Source organism: Gracilinanus agilis, chromosome 5 (genome assembly GCF_016433145.1).
Source record: "Gracilinanus agilis isolate LMUSP501 chromosome 5, AgileGrace, whole genome shotgun sequence".
NCBI classification, from domain to species: domain Eukaryota; kingdom Metazoa; phylum Chordata; class Mammalia; order Didelphimorphia; family Didelphidae; genus Gracilinanus; species Gracilinanus agilis.
The window spans coordinates 137,983,246-138,008,631 of record NC_058134.1 but is presented as its reverse complement, the minus strand read 5'-3'; the positions used below and the strand labels follow the sequence as shown (position 1 = coordinate 138,008,631).

The following is a 25,386-nucleotide window of genomic DNA, read 5'->3' as shown; positions in this document are numbered from 1 at the left end:
CTGAGACCAGATTCAAACTCGTGAAGATGAATCTTCTTGATGCCAAGCCCAGTGCTTCAGCTCTCCTTCCTTAGCAGCTAGAGCCAAAAGTAGAATAGTCTTCCTTCTTCAGGAGATAGTATAGATTTCCTTTCACTGTAAGTCTTCAAGGGAAGGTTCGGTTTTTAAGAGATGCTGTAGTGGGAGTTTTTATAATTTGTAATTGTGTGATTTGTTAGGCTATTTGGTCTCTGAGGACCTTTCTATGAAGTTTCCCCAGGGTCTTTCTTACACTCTGACCTAACTTGTCCATTCACTGCTCCGGGCATCAGTAGCCCAGACATAGCCTTCTTACCTGCATACCTTAGCTCATTGGAATCCTTTAGCTTAGAAACCTACTTCCTTTTCCCTCAATCCCCAGCACCCGACCTTCAGTAAACTCCGTTTATCAGCTCAAATGCCACTTCCTGAGTGGAGACTTCCCTGGTTACCTTACCCTTTCAAGAGCTCCTTTCCTTCTGTGAACTTTCATAACGCCTCTTTGTACTTCTCATAAAATTTCGCCTCCCAATTTGAATTGTTTTTAATTGCAAACAAATCTTATGTCCTTAATGGATTAAGCACTTAATAAACCAGTGTTTTACTTATTGCCTTCGACCCCATCCCCCATAAGACTGCATGGTCCCATAGAGAAAGGACTGTTTTTTAGCATTTTTCCCCCTTGGTATTCTATTGTACCTGGCACCTTAGAGTGCTTAATAAATGCTTGCTTTCTTTAAATTCCCCTTATTGCTAGGGAGATTATCTTCTCTTAGATTATCCCCAAATTATCTCGGTTTTGTGTGTTTTTGTGTGTGTGCATTTACAATGCCCAGTATGTAATAGGAGCTTAATAAATGCTTGGTGACTTTAAATTGCCTCCAGTTGTTCTAGTTTGTACATAGTTATTTGCATGCTGTCTCCTCAGACCATGAACTCGTTGAGGGTAAAGACCGTTGTTGCTTTTAACAGTAGTATCTGGCAAACAGTAGGAGCTTCACCAATGTTTCTTGACCCTACATCCCCCAAAGGATATCTAAACTGCTCCCTAATATAGACGAGAGATGTCAGCAAAGATCAGACACGGGAGAGCGTCTGGGATGTACTTTTTGCAGACCGCCATTCTCCAGAATGAGCCTAGTCCCCGTGCCTGCTGGACTCGAAAGAGCCCCCACAGCAGGTTTGAAAAGGGCTGGGGACAAAAAAAGATCGGCTTCTCCAGTCCTTTTATGGCAATCAACGCCTCTCCTCCACTCCGAGACAGCTCCCAGCACCTCCGCCCTCGTCTAGTCCACCCACGAAAGTTGTCTCATTGGCTAAGCGAGAAAGGGGGTGGGAGGGAGAAGAGAGAACCAAACTATCTGCTTTCCCAGTGAAAACGAAAAAGGCAGCCACAGCCGCAGCACTAATTCCTGACGGGCGGAGACACTGAATTCCTCCCTTCTCAATCTAGGCCCAAGGCACCAGCACCCGCCCGCGCATCCTCCAAACTAGAGGGAGGCGGTCTCTTGTAGGACGGGGTGGGTGGGGGAAGAAGGCGCACGCGCAAGCGCGCGACTGCGGGTCTCCGGCTCCCCGGCCCCTCCCCTTGCGGGGGCGCGCGGCGCCAGGGACCGTACGGGAAGAGGGAAGTCAGGTGGCCGCCGCCGCCGCCGCTTGTCGCCAGAAGGAAGATGGCGGATCTGGAGGAACAGTTGTCGGATGAGGAGAAGGTAGGAGGAGTGAAGGCGGCGGAGCCATCTCGAGCCCGTAGTCTTGAGAACCCCGGAGCTTGGGAGACTAGGGGAAGAGAGCTTTTTCCGTAACTCACTGCTGGGGAGGAAGGTCCGCCGCTTGTCTGCCCGCCCGCCTCGGCCGCTGCCTCTGTCAGTCACTGGAGGCCTTTCGCCTGCTCCCTCAGCTCCTTGTAGGGTGTGGGAGCAGCCAAAATAGGAAGCTGGAGTCGGGGCGAGGGGCCCCAACCTGGGGAAGTGGACTGAGATGCTGGGGGCCCTCCCTCCTGCTCCGCGGCCCCCACCCTCCCCAAGCCTGCCAGGGCTGCGGGCGGAGCCCCAGGGCCCTGGGACCGAGGGGAAGGTGGCATCCGGAGTGGGGAGCGGCCCCGAGGGCAGTGCACAGCCGGAAGAAGGGTTGGAGAGACACCCTCTCCGGCCGAACTGCTCTTCACTCCCACTTTTTTTCCAATTATCCTTCTTCCCCTCCCCTTCCCCCCGATGTTTTCCCTTCCTCTTCTCGAGGGGTTTTATTTTCCGTTCGGGCTTGAGGGTGTGCCGGGCCAATTGGGACTTACCATGCTTAGAGTTACTGTGGTCGAAGAAGGTGCAAAGTACCTTCTATTTTCTAGGAGCTTCCCCCCCCCCCCCCTTCTTGCGACCTCTCCAGATTTCCCCACAGCACCACCGAAGGGTGCTGATGTTGTGGCGTCTGGATGGTCTGAGAAATGGGGGAGTTGTGCAGTTCACTTTCTGTCTTTGGCAGTTGGATGATGCTTTGGCAGCACAGGAGCAAGACCAGCATTCGATTTTTCAGACTTTTAGTAACTATAAGTCTATCGTTGTACAAAAGACTGTATTTCGCTAGGATTTAAATGCTTTACAATTATCTGGCCGTTTGGAGGAACTGACAGTGTTCCCCTTCACCTCACCACCTCAAAAAACTTTTTATTATTATGGGTAATTGGGGAAAGTATTGGTAGGATCGCTCTGGAATCTAAATCAGTCAATATAATGTACAAATAAGGAAATGATTCAATTTCCAAAGACTTGATTTAAACCACTAATTTCACCAGTGTGAATGTTCTTACCCAGAATAAACTTTGGGTTGTCATTTTGTCTTCCTTACTATTTTTTGGTTAAAGTTTAGACTAATGAATGACAAAAGTAGGGGTAAAAAAAGCAAAAGAAGGACAACTACAAAAGTGCTAGGCTGTCCCTGAACACCTGAAGTTTTGCATTATCTGTTCGAGTTTGCAATTAGAATTTTGGGGGGAAAGTTGGCAGTCATTGAAAAGATGATCAATGTTGCATCATACCCCATGAAAAGTAGAATTAAAATGGAGTGGAAAGATGACCTCCCTCCCCCTACCCCGTTTACCCCCCTAGTTTGGAGTCAAAAGAACTGTTTTAGAATCTCTGCGTTACTATCTTGGAAAATCTCTAATAAACTTAGAATATAATCTGATGGATTTCTCAGAAACCAGATAGTTGAGGGATCTTGTAGTCTGGGTGTTTAATATAGACCTGCCATTCTAAAGTAGCAAATACCTTTAAAAATTCTTTGGCTATATTTTTTCATTAACTAGCATCAGAATGGAAACCTACTACAAAAATTGGTTCAAGTGAATTAGTCTTTCCATTTAGAAAGAAAAATATTTTCCTTTCTTAAATACTGATTTTCTGTTAGTAATTTATATAGGCATGTACAGATTTGCAATAAACTTGTCATTCATTGCTCAGACTCAAATTCAAATAATGTTTAAATGAAAGTTGTGATATTTTTGTTTCCAGATCAGTTATCTGAATCATATCATTTTTAGAAAGAGTATTAGCTCTGTGAAACTGAAAGTAGAAGCCCTTTAGTCAAGAATTGTTTGATAGGACAGGGTGGCTCCTGAGTTTCAGTTCTGCCTTTGTATGTGCCATTCACACAGACTGGCTCTGTGACTCTTGGCAATTAACTTCTCAGTGCTCTAGGCAACTCTAAGACTATAATTTCAGAGAAGATGCTGCTCACTTAACATGGGTTGAGAGAGGTCCTCATAGAGAATTCTCTACCATAATATCTTGGTTTAGGGATTATTTAATTATTTTGTTACTTTTGCTTCCTATTTTGTAGTTTTCAAGAGTATTTCCCTGAATTTCTTTTATCCTAACTTTTAAACTTAGAAGACATTAATTGTAACAGTAATGATAGCTAGTGCCAAATCTACAGTTAAGAGCAATTCAATTCATCAGACATGGTTTAAAGACAGAGATGTATTGTAGAAGAAAAAAGTTTGGATAAAAGATTAGATCCCTGACTTCCTAGAGTTTATTATCTAGTGAGGTATATATGACATACATGAATCTCTGTAATATATAACTGCTTGGGAGGGGGCAATTAGATAAGCCTTTATGGAAGAGTTTTAGAAAGTTGCCTGCCTGGGGCACTGAAAAAGTTAAATGGCTTGTCATACACAGCATACTACTGCCCTCTGTGCCAGAGGTTTAACTTGAATCCAGGTTTTTCCTGATTTTACCCCCACCCCTCTATGTACTAGAACTATGCCATATTGTCTCTCAAAACAAAGTTATCTTTAGTAATTTCAGGTACTTCCTCTTTTATTTATTGTGAGTCAGCGAAAAAAAAATACAATTTTCTTTTTCTGCTTTTACTTATATTACCTTATGTTGATAAGAGGGAAAGCAATCTCCTTCTTAAAAAAATCATAAATAAAAACAAAGTGCTATCTTCTATAATTAGTAATTTATTTAATAATTGTTTTTAAAGTTCCACTTTTAAAATGTTATTTGTGCTAACATTATAACTTTTTATTTAAACCCTTTCCTTTGGCATTAGAATCAATACTGTGTATTGGTTCCAAGACTATGTATATTTTCCAAGAAAAATGGTAAGGGCTAGGCAATGAGGGTTAAGTGACTTGCCCAGGGTCACACAGCTATGAAGTGTCTGAGACCAGATTTGACCCTGGGACTTCCTTTCTCTAGGCCTGACTCTCAATCCACTGAGCTACCCAGCTGCCCCCAACATTATAACTTCTATTTCAGGTCCTCTCTATCTCTATCTCTATCTCTATCTCTATCTATCTAGGCCTTACATGGGAGTTTTCAAAATATTTCTTCTTTTTTGGGTAACTTTTATACATACATATATATATACATATACACATATACATATATACATACACACACACATAGTTTTTGTTCAATAACACCAGCACAAAAGCAAAAAGCCTTTTGGGGACCATTGCCATTGCTGAATCTAAAGGGTCTTCATAGAATTAAAAGTTATAGTCAATGATGAAAGACCTGTTTTGTCTTAGCAGAAGATACTCTAGGAAAAGGACACACACATACACGCGCGCAGGGTCACCCATGCTAATGTTCAGTCATAATGATCTTGGGTCCATGGGGAAGAAAGAGTTTATGTTGGTTCTATATGGAATTGTGTCAAGCTACTTAATCACTGGGTTTCCTGGGTTCACTTTCACTTCATGCTTAAGGGTTACTTAGATGATTCATATTGGGTAGTCAAGATACTACTGGGTTCCCATCTTTGAGATGATAGTTAACTAGTAAATTGGAAGTGTCTTGCATGGAAATTTCCAGACCTACAGCATCCATATATGCCCCAGAAGGGGCAGAATAGAAGGTAGCATAGACAGCTTGTTGTATAGAAAAAGGCAGTGACATAGACTCTTCAAACTAGGGCCCATGAACTTGTTTTAAAATACATTTTTACAACTGAATTTCACTACAATTTGTTTACATTGTTATCCCATGTTTTAATTTTATGCATATAAAAATATTCTGACAAGGGGTTCTTAGGCTTCACCAGACAGCAAAAAGAAATCTGTGCCCCCCAAAAAAGTTAAGAATCCTTACTTTAAAGGTTCTCTTACAGCTGCCACAGAGTAGGGGATATAATCTATTCTGGGAATCATCTCTACCTAACCAAAAGTAACAGCAGAAATATGAAGGGTCATATAGATGGGTACTGGCCAACTTTTGTTCCCTGGAGTCACTACTGCATTCATATGAAGGAATTCAGCACAATTTTAATCCTTTGGTTCCTAGACTATGAAGGGTCAGCTCTCTTCTATCAGCTTGTGAAACTATTTAGTGAGATCTTCACTTTGAAGGTTTGTGATTTTAGGCTTACAAAAAGAACCATACCAAACATTTAAGATCATAGATATAGAATTGAAAGAGACCTTCAAGGTCAGACCTGGAGAGATTAAATTATTTTCTCAGGGTCATACAACTAGTAAATGTAAATGTCTAAGTTGAGATTCAAGTACAGATCTTCCTGATTTCCAAATCAAGTCCAACTTCTCTGAAATTGATAATAATGAGGAAATTCAAGAAAGTACCTTAAACAATAACTGAAAAATCCCTTTTCTTTTTTTACATTTTTTTGTAATGATTCCATCCATCCATGTTTTCTACTATCATTTATACATGAAGAACTCTCAGTTTTTTGTTTCTAATCTTTGTCTTTTCTCATGGATCTCCTGTCACACACTTAAACTGTTTAGGCAATTTTACATAGATATACCCTTCCCATATCTCAAAATTACCATATCTAAAAGCAAGTTTATAATCTCTAAAACTAGCCCCTTATCCAAAAATACCAATTTGCATTATTGCCTCCCATCACTCAGACCTATAAATTTCAAGTCATCTATTTTTCCCTTGTTTTCTTGTATCCTCTCAGTAACCAAGTCTTGTGTTGCTATCTGTCTCTCTCTGCCCTGTCCCTCTTCTCATTTGTCAGCCATTCAGATTCTGGTCTTTATTATCCCATTCCTGACTATGACAATAGCCTTCTTTCTGGTATCCTAGCTTTTAGTCTCTTCACCTTCATACCACCACCAGATTAATCTTTGCAAAGCAATGCTTTGATATTGACACTCCTTTGCTATCTCCCAAATAACTTCTAATATTCTTAGCCTGGCAGTTTAAAGCCTTACAGAATCTCCTTTCAACCAACCTTTCCAGTCGTATCACTTCTGCTTTACTATTCTGAACATAGTAGTTTAAAATTTACAAAGCACTTTTCTAACCTCTCCTGAGAATACTGGCCATTTACTAAACATGCTTTGTACTTTCTTGTCTCTTACTTTTGTTAGTGATACTTCTATACCTGGAAAGTTTTCTTATTTTTTCCTTCCTGTCCCTAAAATATTGGTTATTTTAAAAATTGATAATTCTTTTAAGAACCAATTAGAATATGTCCTATCTTATTTCTGTTTACTCCAAGACAATTAGAAATTTTTGATCCTCTGAATTCTTTTTTTAAAATTTCTTTTAATTGATTAAGAACATTTTTCCATGGTTACATGATTCATGTTCTTTCCCTCCCCTCCTCACACCCTCCCTCCCATAGCCAGGAGCAATTCCACTGGTTTTACATGTGTCATTGATCAAGACCTATTTCCACATTATTGATATTTGCACTAGGCTGATCATTTAGAGTCTACATCCCCCATCATATCCCCATCAACCCATGTGTTCAACTGTTTTTCTTCTTTGTTTCTGCTCCCACAGTTCTTTCTCTGGATGTGAATAGCATTCTTTTTCATAGGTCCCTCAGAAATGTCTTGGATCACTGCATTGCTGCTAGTAGATTCCATTACATTCGATTGTGCCACAGAGTATCCTTCTCTGTGTGTAATGTTCTGGTTCTGCCCCTTTTACTCCGCATCAATTCCTGGAAGTCGTTCCAGTTCACATGGAATTCCTCCAGTTCATTATTCCTTTGAGCACAATAGTATTCCATCACCTGCAGATACCACCATTTGTTCAGGAATTCCCCAAATGAAGGACATTCCCTCATTTTCCAACTTTTTGCCACCAGAAAGAGCGCAGCTTTCCTTATGATCTCTTTGGGGTATAAACCCTGCAGTGGTATGGCTGGATCAAAGGGTAGGCAGTCTTTTAAAGCCCTTTGGGCATAGCTCCAAATTGCCATCCAAAATGGTTGGATCAATTCACAACTCCAGCAGCAATGCATTAATGTCCCTATTTGCATTAATGTCCCTATTTTGCCACAACCCCTCCAACATTTATCACTTTCCTTTGCTGTCATGTTAGCCAATCTGCTAGGTGTGAGGTGTGTAATAATAAAGGAATAAATGAAAGAGAGAGACAGAGACAGACAGTGTATTAAGGTCTCAATTTTGCCACATTCCCTCCAACATTAATTACTTTCCTTTAACGTCATATTGGCCAGTCAGATAGGTGTGAGGTGATATCTCAAAGTTGTTTTAATTTGCATTTAGAGAAGATGTTTTTAAGAGGGGTTATGATCTGTATCAAGAGAGGGTGCATGCATTCATAAACTCCAAGATTCTTAAGGTCTAGTATAAGGATTAATTTTCTTTGTAAATAAGCCATCATTGATCATTAATTGTGTTGAATGCAATTGTAAACACTATTAAGGCTTAACAAATACAGGCTTTAATGATAGTCCTAAAGTCAATACCACCAACTTTTTCCTTTAAAAAGTTATCATTTTTATAGCCCCCAAAGCCCATATAAGTATATCATCTAAAGGAATATATAAGTAAGACCTGTTCTTACCCTTCAAAGAATTAAACAATAGGGAAAATGAAGCAAGCAATCAAACTGAAATTGTCTGAGCCTTAGTTTTCTCACTGTAAAATGAAAGTAATGCTTGCATTATCTAAATCAGTGATTCCCATAGTGGGCGCCACCACCCCCTGGTGGGTGCTGCAGTGATCCAGGGGTGGTGGTGATGGCTACAGGTGCATTTATCTTTCCTATTAATTGCTATTAAACTTTAAAAAAATTAATTTCCAGGGGCCCTAAGTAATATTTTTTCTGGAAAGGGGGCTGTAGGCCAAAAAAGTTTGGGAACCACTGATCTAAATCATAGTGCTACTGCAAGGATAGCACTTTGCAAGCCTTAAATAACTATAAGTTATTACTTATCAACTAATAGAAAAAATTAAGTTTCACTTAGCAAAAGGTCCTCAAAATTTCTTCATGTACTTGTGAATATAATCTACTGATAAAAACAAAGTATCTTGATTTTTCCATCTGTCTAAGTTATAGAACTTAAACATTCAATGGAATAGTAAAACTAAAGATTAAGATACTCCTTGAAAAGATCCTGATCCTACTTTCTATGATATATAAATACAAATATAAATGACAAATAGTCAGAAATATTTAAAAAATAGTTTTAAGTAATGTGAATGATTTCACAGCAACAAAAAATGTTTGTGATTGGATTATAACCAGCAACACCATCTGCATCTCAAAGTGTATGAAGCACTTCATTTGACTGTGTATGAGTCTTTTGGTTATGAAACACAATTTAGGGGAAAAAATGTTGATTCCTTCCATCCCTACTCTTTTCCAAAAGCTGGCCACATAGCACAACTAATTTTTTAGGTTCTACCTATTATATTTTCCTTTTCTTCCCATTATAAATTCATAATTCATTTAAAAAAGCAATTTAGGCATCTGTATTAAAGGCACTACTATAAGGAACAGAAAGATGATGGTTAGATCTTGCCTTCTAGGTGCTTAAAAAGTAGCAGGAGGGGGGGAAATGGGTATAAATAGTAACAAGAAAAGGCAGCAGCAATATTATTAGAAATAATAACATTCTATATCCCCCAAATGGTAAATAATCCAATATTATTCTCTCCTTCAGGGAAAGGGCAATTTTTGTCTTGCTATTTGCATCTCCAGAGCACTGACATAAGAAGTAATTTAATAAATGTTTGTTGAAGATGAAATATAAAGTGCCATAAGAATTCAGAGGATCCTGACAAAAGTCTTAATTACTCAAATTTATAAGGAGCTAAATCAATTGTATAAAAAAATCAAGCCATTCCCCAATTGATAAATGGGCAAGGGACATGAATAGACAATTTTCAGATAAAAAGATCAAAACTATCAATAAGCACGTGAAAAAATGTTCTAAATCTCTTATAATTAGAGAAATGCAAATCAAAACAACTCTGAGATACCACCTCACACCTATCTGACTGGCCAATATGACAGTAAAGGAAAATAATGTTGGAGGGAATGTGACAAAATTGAGACCCTAATGCATTTTTGATGTAGTTGTGAACTGAACCAGTCATTCTGGAAGGCAATTTGGAACTGTGTCCAAAGAACTATAAAACTGTGCATATACCCTTTGTTTCTGTAATATCACTACTAAGTCTGTATCCCAAAGAGATTTTAAAGGGAGAATGACACAAACCTGTTTATGTAAAAATATTTATAGCAGCTCTTTTTGTGGTAGCAAAGAATTGGAAATTGAGGGTATGTTCATCAATTGGGAAATGGCTGAACAAATGTAGTTTATGATGGTGATGGAATACTATTGTGCTATGAGAAGCAATAAGCAGGATGATTTTAGAAAAGCAGGAAAGACCCACATGAATGATGAAGAGTGAAATTAGCAGAACCAGGAGACTATAGTCTACAATAGTGGTTCCCAAACTTTTTTGGCCTACCGCCCCCTTTCCAGAAAAAATATTACTTAGCGCCCCCTGGAAATTATGAAACTATTTATTGAACTCAGAATAGAATGTAATACAAAAAAAGTGTGGCCATCACCACCTCCCTGAATCACTGCAGCACCTACCAGGGGGTGGTAGTGCCCCCTTTGGGAATCACTGGTCTACAATATACAAGTAGAAAATAAGAGCAATATTACTGTAGGATGATCAACTGTGAAAGAATTAGCTACTCTCATCCAGGACAATTCTAAAGGACTTAAGACAAAAAATGCTATCCAATGGGGCAGCTGGGTAGCTCAGTGGATTGAGAGCCAGGCCTAGAGACTGGAGGTCCTAGGTTCAAGTCCGGCCTCAGACACTTCCCAGCTGTGTGACCCTGGGCAAGTCACTTGACCCCCATTGCCTACCCTTACCAATCTTCCACCTATAAGTCAATACACAGAAGTTAAGGGTTTAAAATTAAAAAAAAAAAAATGCTATCCAACTCCCAAGTTGATGTCCAAATACAGATCAGAGCATACTGTTTTAAACTTTAGTTTATTTGTCTTTTTATTTAGGGAGGTTGGTTTTATATGAGTATTCTCTTACAACAGTGACCAAAATATGGAAATGTGTTTTGCATGACAGTACATGTATAACCCTAATCAAATTGCTTGCCATCTGGGGGAAGGGGTCTTAAAAGTTTGGAAAGCATATGTTGAATATTATTACATGTAATTGGGAAAATAAAATATCTTCTTAAAAATCCTCCCTACCCTAGCTCTTTCCCTACTTTATACAAACATGCCAGAGTTTTCTCTATCCTTCTTTCTCAGTTTCATTTATTGAATTTTCAGCTTCATTGTTGTATGTTTTTTCTGAGTATCTAACTAAAATGTTGAAATGAAAGTTGGGGAGGTTGTAACTCTTGAGAGGGAGGGTTTACATCATTTCTTTCTTTTTTTTAACATTTATTAATATTCATTTTTAACATGATTACATGATTCATGCTCCTACTTTCCCCTTTACCCCCCCCCCCCGCGCTCCCCCCACCCATGGCTGATGCACATTTCCACTGGTTTTAACATGTGTCATTGATCAAGACCTATTTCCAAATTGTTGATCATTGCATTGGTGTGGTAGTTTCGAGTTTACATCCCCAATCATGTCCACCTCAACCCATGCGTTCAAGCAGTTGTTTTTCTTATATGTTTCCTCTACTGCAGTTCTTCCTCTGAATGTGGGTAGCATCTTTACCATAAATCCCTCAGAGCTGTCCTGTGCCATTGCATTGCTGCTGGTACAGAAGTACATTGCATTCAATTTTACCATAGTATATCAGTCTCTGTGTACATTGTTCTTCTGGCTCTGCTCCTTTCGCTCTGCATCAGTTCCTGGAGGTCTTTCCAGTTCACCTGGAATTCCTCTAGTTTATTATTCCTTTGAGCACAATAGTATTCCATCACCAGCATATACCACAATTTGTTCAGCCATTCCCCAATTGAAGGACATACCCTCATTTTCCAGTTTTTTGCCACCACAAAAAGTGCAGCTATAAATGGGTCTACATCATTTCTACATAACAAGTATATGTAATTTCTTTAGTGTTGGTGCACCCCCTACAGAAGCAGGTCAAAATCCTTCTATTATTTAAGAGATGATCTTTTTAAGAATTACTGTGACAAAAAAAAAATTAATCATTCTGCAGCCAGCTCAGTGATGATCTCTTCACACGAGGTTGGGTACAAGGAAAGAGTGCTAGGTATGGTGTCAGAAGACCTGGGTTCAATCCCATTTCTGCCCAAGTCACTTAACTAGCTTCTCTGGGCCTCAGTTTATTTAACTATAAAATAAGGGGTTGAATAAAAATGACCTCAAAGGTCCTTTACATACCTGAGTAACCTGAGTATATATTCTTTTAGGATTTTATGGGAGTTAAAACATTACCCTTATAATCAAATGTAATATTAATGATTGCTTAATGTCGGTGTTTTGATAGAATGATTTGTCAGAGAAATCCCTATTCTTGGTGAACCTATGTTCTTGGTGGATTGCAAAAGAATGTAAAACAAGTTCTGCCAATCTGTAGCATACAATAATGAACAGATGGCCAAATGATAATATGTCCTTGGCTTTTTTTTTTTAACCAAATATTATCTCCTATAAAGAACAAATGTTCAAGTCCTCCATTGCTCCATCATAGCATAGAGGTGACCTGGGTTCAAAACAAACTAAAAGATCTTTCCAAAATGAAAAGATTTTAATATAGCCTGAAACCAAACTTCATGCCTATAAATTCAATGATTGGCCTAGCCAAGTTTGGAGCTGCAGCAACTTATTAAGACTCTTTTTTACTTAAAGTGTAGAGGAAAGTATAAATTGGAAAAATAATTAATAGAAGGAAGGCCATAGAATAAAGAATGATAAGGAAAACTTCCTTATAGAAGATAATTTAGTTGCAACTTGATGAAAACCAGGTGGTAGATATGGGTAGGTAGAACATTCCAGGTATGAACAAGAGCCATTGAAAATGCATAGAGTCAGGAGATGACTGCTTTGTTCAAGGAACTATAAAGAGTCCAGTGTTATTGCATTGAAAAGTTTGGGGAAGGGTAAGGTATAAAAAGAATGGAAGAGAAGGCAGATAATGAAGAACTTTGAACTCCAAAGAAAGATTATATATTTGATCTTGGAGAAGCTACTGGAGTTTTTTGAGTCCCATCAGAAGCATAAATTTAAATCCCTCTCCATTAGATACTTATTTAGCTTCTACTTCAGGAAGTCCAGTGGTAGGTCTTCATTACCTCCCAGAACAACCATTCCATTTTTTGGATAGTTCTAATTGTTTGCATTTTTTCCCCTTATATGGAAACAAAAATCTCCCAATCCATTGGTCATAGAAACACATGTTCAACCCCAAAATACTATCTAGTTAAAGATAAATTTTGATTACTCATTACTTTTTATGAAGTAGGAAAAAAGATAAGATATTCTGGGTGTTGCAAATACTGTATTATCAAAGTAGAGAGATTGGAGAAAATAAAGGAAAACAAACTGGATCTGACATTTACTTTCAGGGAAAATAGAGGCTTAGAAAAACTTTGTAAAGGCATGAAAACATTGGTATTGGACATGAAATTAAGAGAATTTTAAAAGTAGACCTTTTTTTACTTTATTCAACAATATTTATTAAATATTTATGGCATTAGGTATTAGAACTCTTAAGCAGTCATTTTGAAAGTATTATTTCATCAAATGATCCATGAAATTTAGATTTTTAAGAGATTTGACTATCAGTTTTGGAGATGGGTACATGCTTAAAGGACAAGGCTAACAACATCAGATGAATAATGCTGCTCTCACCTGCTTTATCATCAGTGGACATCTGTGGGGAGTATGGAAATATGTAGTAGTGAGTGTGAAGTGAGGAGAACTTTTGCTGCCCAGAGAAACCCTCAGGAAATAAGAGCTATGATAGGAATTGTTTCCATTTCTTGTATAAGATTTCTTATTTTTCTTCTCTTGCCAGTATATTTGAAATGTCATTTATAGGATTCCTGGCTACTAGAAATTGTTAAGTGTAGGCAGGGATTGCTATTGATATTTTACTATTTTGAAATTTGGGTTTGAGGCAGAAAGTAGAAGGGGGATTAGTATTTCATAGTTTATACATTTGTACAGTTACCTTTAGATACCTTAGCCTCATTCGAGGGTCAACTTGAACTTTATAATTTTGAAAAAAGTGTCACAAAGGGGGCAGAACTTAGCAATCTACTTTGTAAGATTTTTAGTCCAATTTTGATAATCAGGAAAATGGTTTAATCTTGTCTGAGAGCCACTTCAAATAACTTATATAATGTTATTTTGACTAGATAATTTTTGGTAGTGAAATTAAGTAATGAGCAGTTTGTATAAGTATTTTTTATTTAATTTTATAAATATGTAATTGGAACTAGAAGTGATCTTAGTCTTGAAAGATTGATTTATCTGCAGAGTCTTATGTCACCTTCCTGGATTAAGTAGTAGTAGAAATTTTAAGAAAATACATATTTTATCTTAGGCATTTGCTTACTTACACTAGCAGAGAGGTTTACTGTCAAATAAGGAGGACTAAACTAAATAATCTTTAAGATCTGTCTCTAAAATTATAAGCAATACAGATTTTAACTCTTTAACTTTTACTGACTTAGCTGCCTTTTTTGAATAACAAGCACTTTTTCTTTAAAATATTGTGGCAAATTTGTTTTTATCCATAATTCAACCACCCAAAAAAATTATTGAATTTGACAAAGTGCATGATTTACTTCTATTAGAAAAATATAAAATTGACAAATTATCAGGTTTTTAAAAACAATTTTCAAGGTAGTTAGAGGACTAATGTTGACCAATCTGTATATACCAGTGGTTCCCAAACTTTTTTTGACCTACCACCCCTTTCCAGAAAAAATATTACTTAGCGTCCCCTGGAAATTATGAAACAATTTATTGGACTCAGAATAGAATGTAATTCAAAAAAAGTGTGGCCATCACCGCCTCCCTGGATTGCTGCAACACCGACCAGGGGGCAGTAGCGCCCACTTTGGGAATCACTGGTATATACTTCTTTTTTTTATTTAATTTTTTTTAAGCCCATAACTTCTGTGTATTGGCTCCAAGGCAGAAGAGAGGTAAGGGTAGGCAATGGGGGGTCACGTGACTTGCCTAGGATCACACAGCTGGGAAGTTTCTGAGGCCAGATTTGAACCTAGGACCTCCCATCTCTAGGCCTGACTCTCAGTCCACTGAGCTACCCAGCTGCCCCCTGGTATATATTTTTATATTTAAGTGGATCTGTAATTCTACAAAGTTGTGTACTCCTTCAAGGAATGCAAAGCAAAACCCATCCAAAGCCTTCTCATTTTACTGTTTTTGTCTTTATTTTCCCATAATCCTGTTAGAGGCATTATATGGATACTTTTTTTTTTTAAACCCTTAACTTCTGTGTATTGGCTCCTAGGTGGAAGAGTGGTAAGGGTGGGCAATGAGGGTCAAGTGACTTGCCCAGGGTCTGTAATGGATATAAAGAGGGACACTAAAGTTGGGGGGTGCTCTCCTTCCCTTGCTGAGTGACGGAGGGGTAAAAAGTGATTGTGGTGATAGGAGAGGAATGAAAGGGATGGCTGAGTTTAGGGAGTAATGGACAAGGGGGTATTAAGATGGTAAGGTAAGGGTGCAGGGTGAGGTGTTCAGGAGAGGCAGCTAACACAGACTAGGTACCCAAGCTAGAGACAGAGGATACTGTGGGTAATAGGCTGAATCCTTCCAAGCCGGAAAGGTACTTCTACAGCCACAAGGAATAGGGCCAGTCAAAAATTGAAATATGACTTGAGGGCTTTCTTGTCAGTTTCTCAAGTCCTCAAAGAAGTGGCAAGAATCCTTCCTGTCAGTGAAACTGAAGGGATTCAGGAGGAAGTGTTGGCCAACTACTTCCTCCCAAGATGGATGCCTCCAGTTTCTCCCAGGAAATAAAGAGAATATTCCTTCCCTTTCAACTCTTGTCCAATTCTTCAACACAATGATTCTCCAGAGGGTTTGATTAGGTAACAAAGGGATTTATTAATGTTCAGGGTTGGTCAGGAAGGAGAGAGGGGTTTGGGGTTTCTGACAGCTGCTGGGGAGAAACTCAAGATGGGGGAGGGTCACAGGAATAGGTTAGACTGAGAGAGGACTTGCTTCTCTCAGCCCGGGAAGATTTGGCTGCTTTTAAAGTAGAGGGTATACTAAAGGGATAGTTTGAATTCAAGGATGTCCTACTTACCTATTGCGGAAACTAAACCCACAAAATCTATTCACTAAAACCCAAAAGCCACCCTGCCTCCCAGAGCCCCAGGAAAACAGGCAGGGAAACAGGGAAATAGTATGAAGAAGGTCAGGGAGAGGTCCAGAGAAATTAGCTATGTTCAAATTGTCCAGAGACAAAGCACAGGCCGAAAGCAAAATCAAAAGTCAAAGCAGAGCTCTAGTTGATCCTTCCGCTCTGTTTAAGGCTCAGGAACCAACTGACTCCTCTCAGAATTCTAAGGCTTCTAACTGCCAGAAGTTTTCAGTTGGCCCCCTGCAAGAGCAAAAACCTCTCTTGCATCTTTTGCATTACAGGTCACACAGCTGGGAAGTGTCTGAGGCCAGATTTGAACCTAGGACCTCCTGTCTCTAGGCCTGACTGTCAATCCACTGAGCTACCCAGCTGCCCCCTATGGATACTTCTTGAATATCAGTATAGTACATGTCTGGTATCACAGAATTTTAGACTTAGAACTTCAAGGAATCTCAGGTTGTCTAGTCCAAGCCTCTCCATTCATTTTACATATGAGAAAATAGAGGCCTCAAAAGACTAAATGTGCCCATCATCACCCAATAAGAGAAAAAGATAGACTTGAACTCACTGGCATTCCTGACTCTAAATGTAGCTTTCTTTTTGTTGCATCACTACATCTTGTTCTTGTTATATGACCTGCACATTTCTTTTTGGTCACATATGGTCTTGATAAAGTTTTTATGCTTTTTATGCTGTAATGTTAGCCCAAGACCAATGTTAGTTTTTGCATTGGCCTTGAGTCACTTGTAGTTTTGATTATTCAAAGACTGGTACACTCACCCCTTATCTGAACTTCCATTTCTTTTGAGCATATGTACCATCCTTCTAGTATTGCTAGTTTGCAACTTTATTTTTAAAATTCTTATCTTCCATCTTAGAATCAATACTGTGTATTGGTTCCAAGGCAGAAGAGTGGTAAGGACTAGACAGTGGCGGCCAAGTGACTTGCCCAGGGTCACACAGCTAGGAAGTATCTGTAGGACCTCCTTTCTCTAGGCCTGGCTCTCAATCCACTGAGCCACCCAGCTACCCCTAATTTGCAACTTTAGAGTCTCACAGTTTCTTACTTTCTTCAACCAAAATATCCAATTAGTTGCAAAGTCTTTATAGTTTTGCCTCTAATATTTCTGTCATCCATTGCCTTTTCTCCATTCATAGAGTTAGTACCTTGGTATAGGTGCCTCATTTCCATCTAACTTGTTATTTAGTGGTGTCTAACTCTTTGTGATCCCTTTTTGGGTTTTCTTGATAAAGGTACTGGAGTCGTTTGCCATTTTCTTCTACAGTAAATTAAGGTAAATTAAATAGATATCTCCACTGAGCCACCTAGCTGCCTCTCAAAACATGTCACTCTTCTACTTATAAATTCTTGTGGCTCCTTATGACCTCTCTAATCAAATACAAACTCTTTTGTTTGGCATTTATAGCCTTTTGAAGTGTAGCCGCAACCTCCTTTTCCAGCCTTATTATAAGTCTTCATTAATTCATTTCAACCAGTTGACCTTTCTGTTTATAACACATAACATTCTCCTGACTTGATGCCTTGATTTCATCCTTCTTACCCTCCTAGAACCCATAATTTCTTTCAAAGCTCTGCCAAAACACCACCTGGTACAAAAGCCTTTCCCAATCCTTAACATCTTCAGTGACTCCTCAATTTATCATGTACTTATTTTTGTATATATCTAGAGAGATATTTTACTTGATCTCATCAACACCCCCCCCCCCCATGGGTTCAACATCTCTTATGTAAACGATTCTCGTATTTATTTGTCCAACCTTTCCCTTCTCCTGACCTGTAGTCTTACCTCTCCAACTGTCTATTGGATGTTTGATAGATGTACTAAATGCATTGTTCCCTTCTTCCTAACTTTCCTTCTATTGTCAGGGCACTATCATTCTCAGTCACAGAGGCTTACAACCTAGGTGTCATCCATTCCTACTCTCTCCCCTCTCAACTCCTGTCAATTTTACCTTTATAGCATCTCTTTATATTCCACCTTTTCTTTCCTCTAACACTGTCACCACCAACACTGTGCAGGTCCTTATCACCTCACATCTAGATTAGCACAATGACTATACATAATTAAACACTTAATAAATGATTGTTGACTTGGCTCCTATATATATTTTTATGTTCTCATGTTGTCTCCTTATATGGAATATGAGGTCCTTACAGATAGGAGCTATTTCTCATGTGTTTTTTTAGCCTTAGCACCTAGCCTAGACTGTTGGCCATTGCCTGGCATATTTTGGTGCTTACTTAATGGCTACCATTATTTATATCCTTATAACAACACAAAAAATGTTGGTTTTTAAAAAGATGGGATTTTGCATCAGAGAACAGTTTGGAATCATTAAAATGGGCATGTAGTCCTCCATAATTGCTCTTCTGCATGGCCTAGTTCATCATTCATCTACAGTGCCTAAGATAGAGGTGCTAATGGATTATTAAATCAAGGAGTTGCCCATCCATTTATTTATGCATTCATCTAGTTCATTTTTTTCTGCTAGGCTAATCTTTTTAGATTAACCGTGGATCTCATTGGGACAACCCATGAAATTCCTAAATTTTATAACATAATAGAAGTTTATAATCATGAGGCTAAAAAGGATACAGATTCCAGAAATACCTCCTGGAAGGAGGTCCAGCTCTATAACAGGGGTTTGAATGGCTTTTGGATGACATTGAATCGATAAGGACAAAATAGAATGATTGAGAACAGCCAGGCTAATGGTTAGCTCAAGACTGCTCCAAAAAGTCTCTGAGCTTTTTTTTTTATTATATACCTTTCAAAGAGTAGTTTCTTACAAAGCACAATTGAGTTTACAGCTGCATAGACACCCAGGGTTAAAGAGTTACCTCATGCTTTGTATATGGCGTACAAAAAATTTCTCTCATGAAGATTATGCCCTGATGAGACAACATCCAAGGTTGAAAAAAGAGTCTCACTTTATCTAAATGATATTTTAGTAAAAAGCTTCCATACTTCAAAAGATATGTTGAAGAAGCCTTTAAGATTGCAGGATGTATTTAGTCTTTGAAAAGTACTTAAGTGAGAATGGAATTCATCTGGAACTACCCCCACAGTGTCCTTGGGATGTCTTAAAAGTAGGGAAAAAAAGATCCTGAGCAGATTCTGCTAATTTCTGCTTTTTTCAGCTTGGGGAAAGATTGTTAACTCCTTAACTGCTGGTTTACTATACAGTACTTAGAGACTTTCTATAAAATTTGAGGCTATCCTAGAAAATTAAATTGATATGCTTTCAATAATAAAAGGAGCCACTGGAAGGGGTCCAGATTTTTATCTCAGATATGCCATCCACCATATGGCCTGAACTTTTCAGGCCAGACGAGTCAATATAGGGCCTTGCCAGCTACATCAACTTTGATGGGGTCCAGATAAAAGTACCTATTAAAGACCCCTATTTCTCTGAATGTCTCCTGACACATCATCAAAGAAAAATTAAATTATAATCTGCGTAGTTTAATGTTAGGTTATTAAATTTGCTCTCTTTGAAAATTAATAATCTGCTTACAGTCTAATTATTTATGTTAACTCTTGACTAAAATAGTCCTTTAAAGAGATGCTTGTAGAAAGGTACTGTTGTGGGATAGTGGAAACAGCATGTGATTTAGAGTCAAGAAAGGCTTGAGCTCAAATTTGATTTTTACCAGCTCAGTGACTCTAAGTCACTTAAACTCTCAGAATTTGTTTCCTCATCTATAAAATTAGGATAACAACTGTAGTACTTATATCACAGTGTTGTTGTAAGGGTCAGATATGTATGCAGATTATTTTGTAAATTCTATAGTACTGTAGAAGTGCTTATCAATATTTTATCAGAATAATCCAGTTAATGTACATGTTCCTTTGATACATAAATTTAAAATGAATTTAATAACTGTATGTAAAGTAAAAATTTGTTAGTGCTTTCTCATTTACTTAATTTATAAATACACAAATTTGTATTTATAAATATACAAATAATTCCTAAGAAAAAATAGAATCTCATAAAGCCTGCAGTAAATATTTTCAAAAATCATATCTAGGAAAACCCAGTGTTCTAATAGGACACTAATAGAGCTAATGGAATATTATTAGAGCACTCTAAATTGCAAACAAACAGGATAATGACAACAGAATTAGTGTGATGTTATATACAAGAATTGGCTAGGTATTAAAAGAAAGAAGAATATGTTTAAAAAACTCAGATTTTATCCCAAAATATAAGCAAATAATCCAGTGATAGAATTTGGCCCAAATTAGTCTTCCACCTGAATTTCTTTCCAATAACTGCTCATCAAATTGTTAATTTTTATGAACTTCTTTGTTTCCATTTCTCACATCTGTGCAGTTCTGTTTAACCCAGTTGATTAGATTATACTTCCTTATATGCTTATTTTCTTAGTTATTTTGTTACTTTTTTGTTGTAATTTATTTCTACAAAATCAGTTTTTACCTTTTATTATGATTTCTTTTCATCTTGGATTATCATCCCTTTCCTTCAAAAATGTATTTAGCTTCCCTGAGTTTCTATTTTGGCTTATTGGAAGTAAGTCATCTTCTCTGTTTTTTCTGGATGGCCTTTCTACCTATTAAAAACCTCCTATTCTCAACCACACCCTGGTCTGTTAATATTGTTGGATTATTCATCTATAAAAGTCCTTATTGAAAGTAGATAGGATAATTGTGGGAAAGTACTGTTTTTGACATTGCCTTTATATTCTCAATGCCATGAATTAATGAGTCCCTATTGCTGCTTCTTTTTCCAGGACAAAAGAGGTGACTTAAAGCAAAAGACAACCAAACAGAATAAAAAAAGAAATGAAGGAAATTGAATCAGATATTAACTGTTCTATATGCCTTTTCCCAAATGTCTCTTTACCTTCCCTCTTGAAGTCTTGCAGGTAGCAGCAGTATGATCATTCTTCAAGACTGTGCACGAGCATTGGGTTTCTTATACCTTGAAGCTGGATGGATGCTGAAACCCCCCAACATAGTCTTGGTAGTGCTGACAATCTTAGCAAGAGATCAGAATAATGTGAACAAGGTATCCCAAAGGTCAAGACACAGCTGTCCTATTCTGCCCATCTCTCCCTTGGACTTCTCCTACCTTCTTTATGAGAGTTTACCGAATGTCCTTTGCAAATCCTCTCCTCCTCGTCTAGCAGACTCATAATCTTCTGCATTATACTGTTCAAAGAGAAGATGAATGTCAGGGACCTGACCCATTCCATACTGTGGCTGGCTATAAAATTGGGAAATGGAGCTAAAGGAACTTGGGAACCCAATTTTATTTATTTACTAATATTTTATTTTCCTAACTACATTTAATAATAATTTTAATACACATTTTCTGAAATTTTAAGATCTAAATTATCACCTTCTCTTTCTTCCCCACCCCTTCTTGGAGTTGGTAAGCAGTTTGATGATCTTTGTTTTAAATGTACAATCAAGCAAAACATTTCCACATTCATCGTTTTTATAAGCAAATATTCATATAAAACCAAATCCCTAAAGTAAAAACACAAACTAAAGTGAAAAACAGTATGCTTGGATCTGCATTCAGACTCTGAAAGGTTCTTTCTCTGGAGGTGGATAGCATTCTTTGTTATAAGTCCTTCATAATTGTCCTGGATCATTGTATTGCTAAGAATAACCAGCTCTTTCACAGTTGATGATCAAAAAATATTGCTATTACTGTGTACAGTGTTCTGGCTTGGAACCATTCTTTAGAAATTTAGCAAAATTAATTTTAAGTTGTCTCATATCTTTAATTTACTTGTAAATTACTATAAAAACTTCTGACACCTTGTTGAGAAATTACTTTTGTAATAAGGGGGTGAAGTGGCTGATATAAGGGGAGCTTTTTAATTTTAAAACTAACATACTCATTTAATTAGTAACTTGGTTTCTCTAGTCAGTTCTTTGGATCTGTTTAAAAAGAGAGAACAATTGAATCCTTTGACTGATGGACCTAGAAGAGATAACATTATTTGCGTCTTCATCTCCTTTAGTAGTCTGGCAAAGCCAATGGAATTAGGATAATTTCTTTAAAATTCTTAATTGAAGGAAATGTTACATTTTTACCTAGAAATAAATGAAACTAAAGATGTAATTCCCCCCCCCCCCCCATCCAAGTTTGTGGAACTCTTAAAGATATGTATAGGCACTTTTTGGGGGCCCCCTCACCTCATGTTAAAAACTCAGTGTATCCCATGTTTACCAGAAGAAAAAGTCTTAACATACGGTTACTGAAACATTTTTAAATGTGTTTATTGACTTTCGTATATGTAAACACATTTTTAACTGTAGTACATGTATATATGTAGTCATTTCTTATGTTAATAGATATCTTGCTATTGTGGTAGAAATTAAACCTGCAGAAGGAAAAAAATAAGGAAGAGGAAGAAAAAAGTGAGTGAAAAAGAAGAAACAATCAGGAGAGGAGAGGTCCATTGAAAGTAGAAAGGAAGAAAAGATGAGAAGACTAGGGAAAAGAATATGGAAAAAATACATGGGTAGGTGAGTGAGAGAGTATCTGTTCTCTGGGAGGTATATTATATAGATAAGAATGGGTGATAAATACAGTAATAATAGCTTACATTGTATTTGTTATCTTTCTTGAACTTCTTAACCACATGAGATAGTATAAATATTACTATCTCCATTTTAAAGATGATTAAAATGGATTTTTAATTCCAAAACTCATTTTTTTCCTACTACATCACAGCTGCCACAGGATGGGCATGTGCACACATGCACACACATACAATAGTTGTCTTTAATTGATCTTCAAGAATTTACTGTGTAGACTGTTGGACAATATAGGTTTTCCTTTGTTTTTATTATGTCTCATAAATATTTAGCACTTTAAAAAGCTGTGATCTAAATAATGCACTTGTAGATATATTTTTTAGCCTAATATTTGTCACTTCAGTGACAGATAATGCCTTTTAAAATTCATTTATAACACAAAGTCTAAGTATTCCTTTTTCTTATTTTATCATGAATTTTCACAAGATTAATGTTTACTTTTTTAAATCTTCTGGAGCTATTAATCGGTGTAAAATGTTCAGCATGAAAATTTTAGGTTTTTAAACTTCTAATAGTTCTTTTTTTTATCTTTTTGTTTATTAGGTAGTTGAGAAATTAGAAGCTATTCTTTTTTTATCTTTAGAGTATATAATAGAAGAAAACCTTTAAAATAAAAGACCAAAACAAGAAAAAAATAAATTCAAACAACTTTTATTTTAAAATATTAATTTTTCCAAAATTAGAGAGTTTCAGAAATTGAAAATCATGATATGTATTGTGATGTACATTTTTAAGTTGCAAGTGTCAGTATACCTTGGTTCATTCTCAACCTTAATTCTAACCTTAAACTTACTTAAACCAGAGATTAAGAACCTCTTTATTTTATTTAGAAGGCCAGAATTTATTCAAAGGAGTTCCCATTGGGCCACATAGTACTAGAAACAGGCAAAATGTGTGTGATATTTTTTAATACTTTTTTCATAATGCATATGAACAGAAACAAACAAAAAGCTGAATTCACATTTACCACAATTAAAAAGACAAAGAATCCAACTTGATTTAATAATTTTTTTTTGCTATCTTTATTATGAAATAAGCCTTGTCTTTTTTAGTCTAAGTACCTATTAATGTCAAATTTTCAAGGTTTTCCTATATAGTAGTTGTGTTATTTGTGTTTAATGAATAAATGATCCCAAGAAGGAACAACTTTTCCATGTTATTAGCATTGGAGAGAAAAGTACAGAACCAAAGTGTCCCTATCTAAATCATTTGTATTCAAATAGGGAAGATGAGGGAGTGTCCTCAGGTTAGGGCACAGTCTATTGACTTAAAAGATACATGACTGCATTGACTTTGAAGTAATAATATTGGCTAGGAACTACTGATCTAAATGATTTTATAGTTGCCTTCAATTTCAGTTAATATTATAAATGAACATCTTTTGTGATCAAAGTTATGCTTTTAAATAGCAGGTAAAAATGTTAATTCCTATTTGGGCTCTAAAACCCATAAGACAGTAAAATGATTTTACTGTGTTGTGTGGAGCTGAATTGCAATAATGGTGAAGGGAAAGATACTGGTCCATAAAATCCTAGAAAAATTAGAACTGTTGTAATTAGCTGGTCTGATGAAGGACTAGACCAGATGACTTAACCTCAGAATGATGAATTGAAATTTCTAGTTCATGAAAATAATCAGGTAAGTTATAGAGAGATTGTAGTCTTCATCTGTCCAAGTGGATACTGTCACCAATAAAATTATACTGCTTAAAGAATTCTAGTTTGTGAATAGGCAAATATGTTTTTAAAAAAAGTTCATTCTGAAGGTTATATACCTTAGCCTTTTGAGGAGGGATACAAAGAATCTTCAATGAGAAGAAAATACTGTGTTGTCTTAACCATATTAGAGAATTTTTGAAATAAATTACTTTAAATAGTCCTAAAGTTGCTCTGTAATTCATTTCATTTCCCCATCTATCTATTGCTTATTTTGTTGATGGAAAATTATTTCATTTTAGGTTTTTAGGCTAGTTAAAATTCTTCTTTTTGTTCAATACAAAATAATTATAAAGATGTGATTATATTTTGAGGAAGCAGGTAATGTGATAGTGAGACAGAATGTAAATCCCCTTTATTATATAAAATACAAAAAATATTTCCATTTTGTAATCACCAAAATGTTGGTATTATTTCATGTATAGGTGTGGATAACTTTTTAAAGTACATTGGCATGATGTTTCAATTATTATGTTCTTTGCTTCACAAGTGTTAAACATGTGGTAGAATTGTAGAGAAAAACCTCATTCTTTTTCCCTTCTCAGGATAAAAATTGAGAGTCTTTGAGGATTTTGAAAGCAGTGACTTCATAAAAGCAAAAGGGTTGGAAATCTAGAATTTCTTTTAAAATTAAGTGTAGTAGAGAATTTATCTTATTGTTAGAAACATAACCACACCATAATTTCACCACCATCAGAATAACAATATAAATAATACAATTATTTTTCCTGCATATACAATTTAATTTCAGTAAATATCTTTTTAAGTGAAATTGAAATTAAAGAAATAATTAGTTTATGGAGTAAAGGGTTCTAGGCTTAAATAAATTTTGTATTTTGGTTTAGTGAACTCTCTTAGTTATTAGTTCCCCATTTGTACCAGCTGGACCCCATTGTCTTTTATAAGAGGTAGTCTGACCTACTCAGTAAATAAATACTTATTAAAATGCCTACTATATTCTAGACAATGCCCTAAACTTTGTACTTTAAATAT

The 25,386-nt window shown here is 36.7% G+C and overlaps 1 protein-coding gene across 1 annotated transcript in view; it reads left to right on the top strand.

Moving 5' to 3' along the window:
* Window positions 1-1,657: 1,657 nt before the first annotated feature.
* Window positions 1,658-25,386, top strand: part of CAPZA2 (capping actin protein of muscle Z-line subunit alpha 2) — a 57,121-nt gene continuing 33,392 nt past the window's right edge. Inside the window, exon 1 of the mRNA XM_044677372.1 lies at window positions 1,658-1,730. Within this exon, the coding sequence (XP_044533307.1) occupies window positions 1,692-1,730 (39 nt within the window). The 5' untranslated portion in view covers window positions 1,658-1,691. The remainder of the gene's footprint in view (window positions 1,731-25,386) is intronic.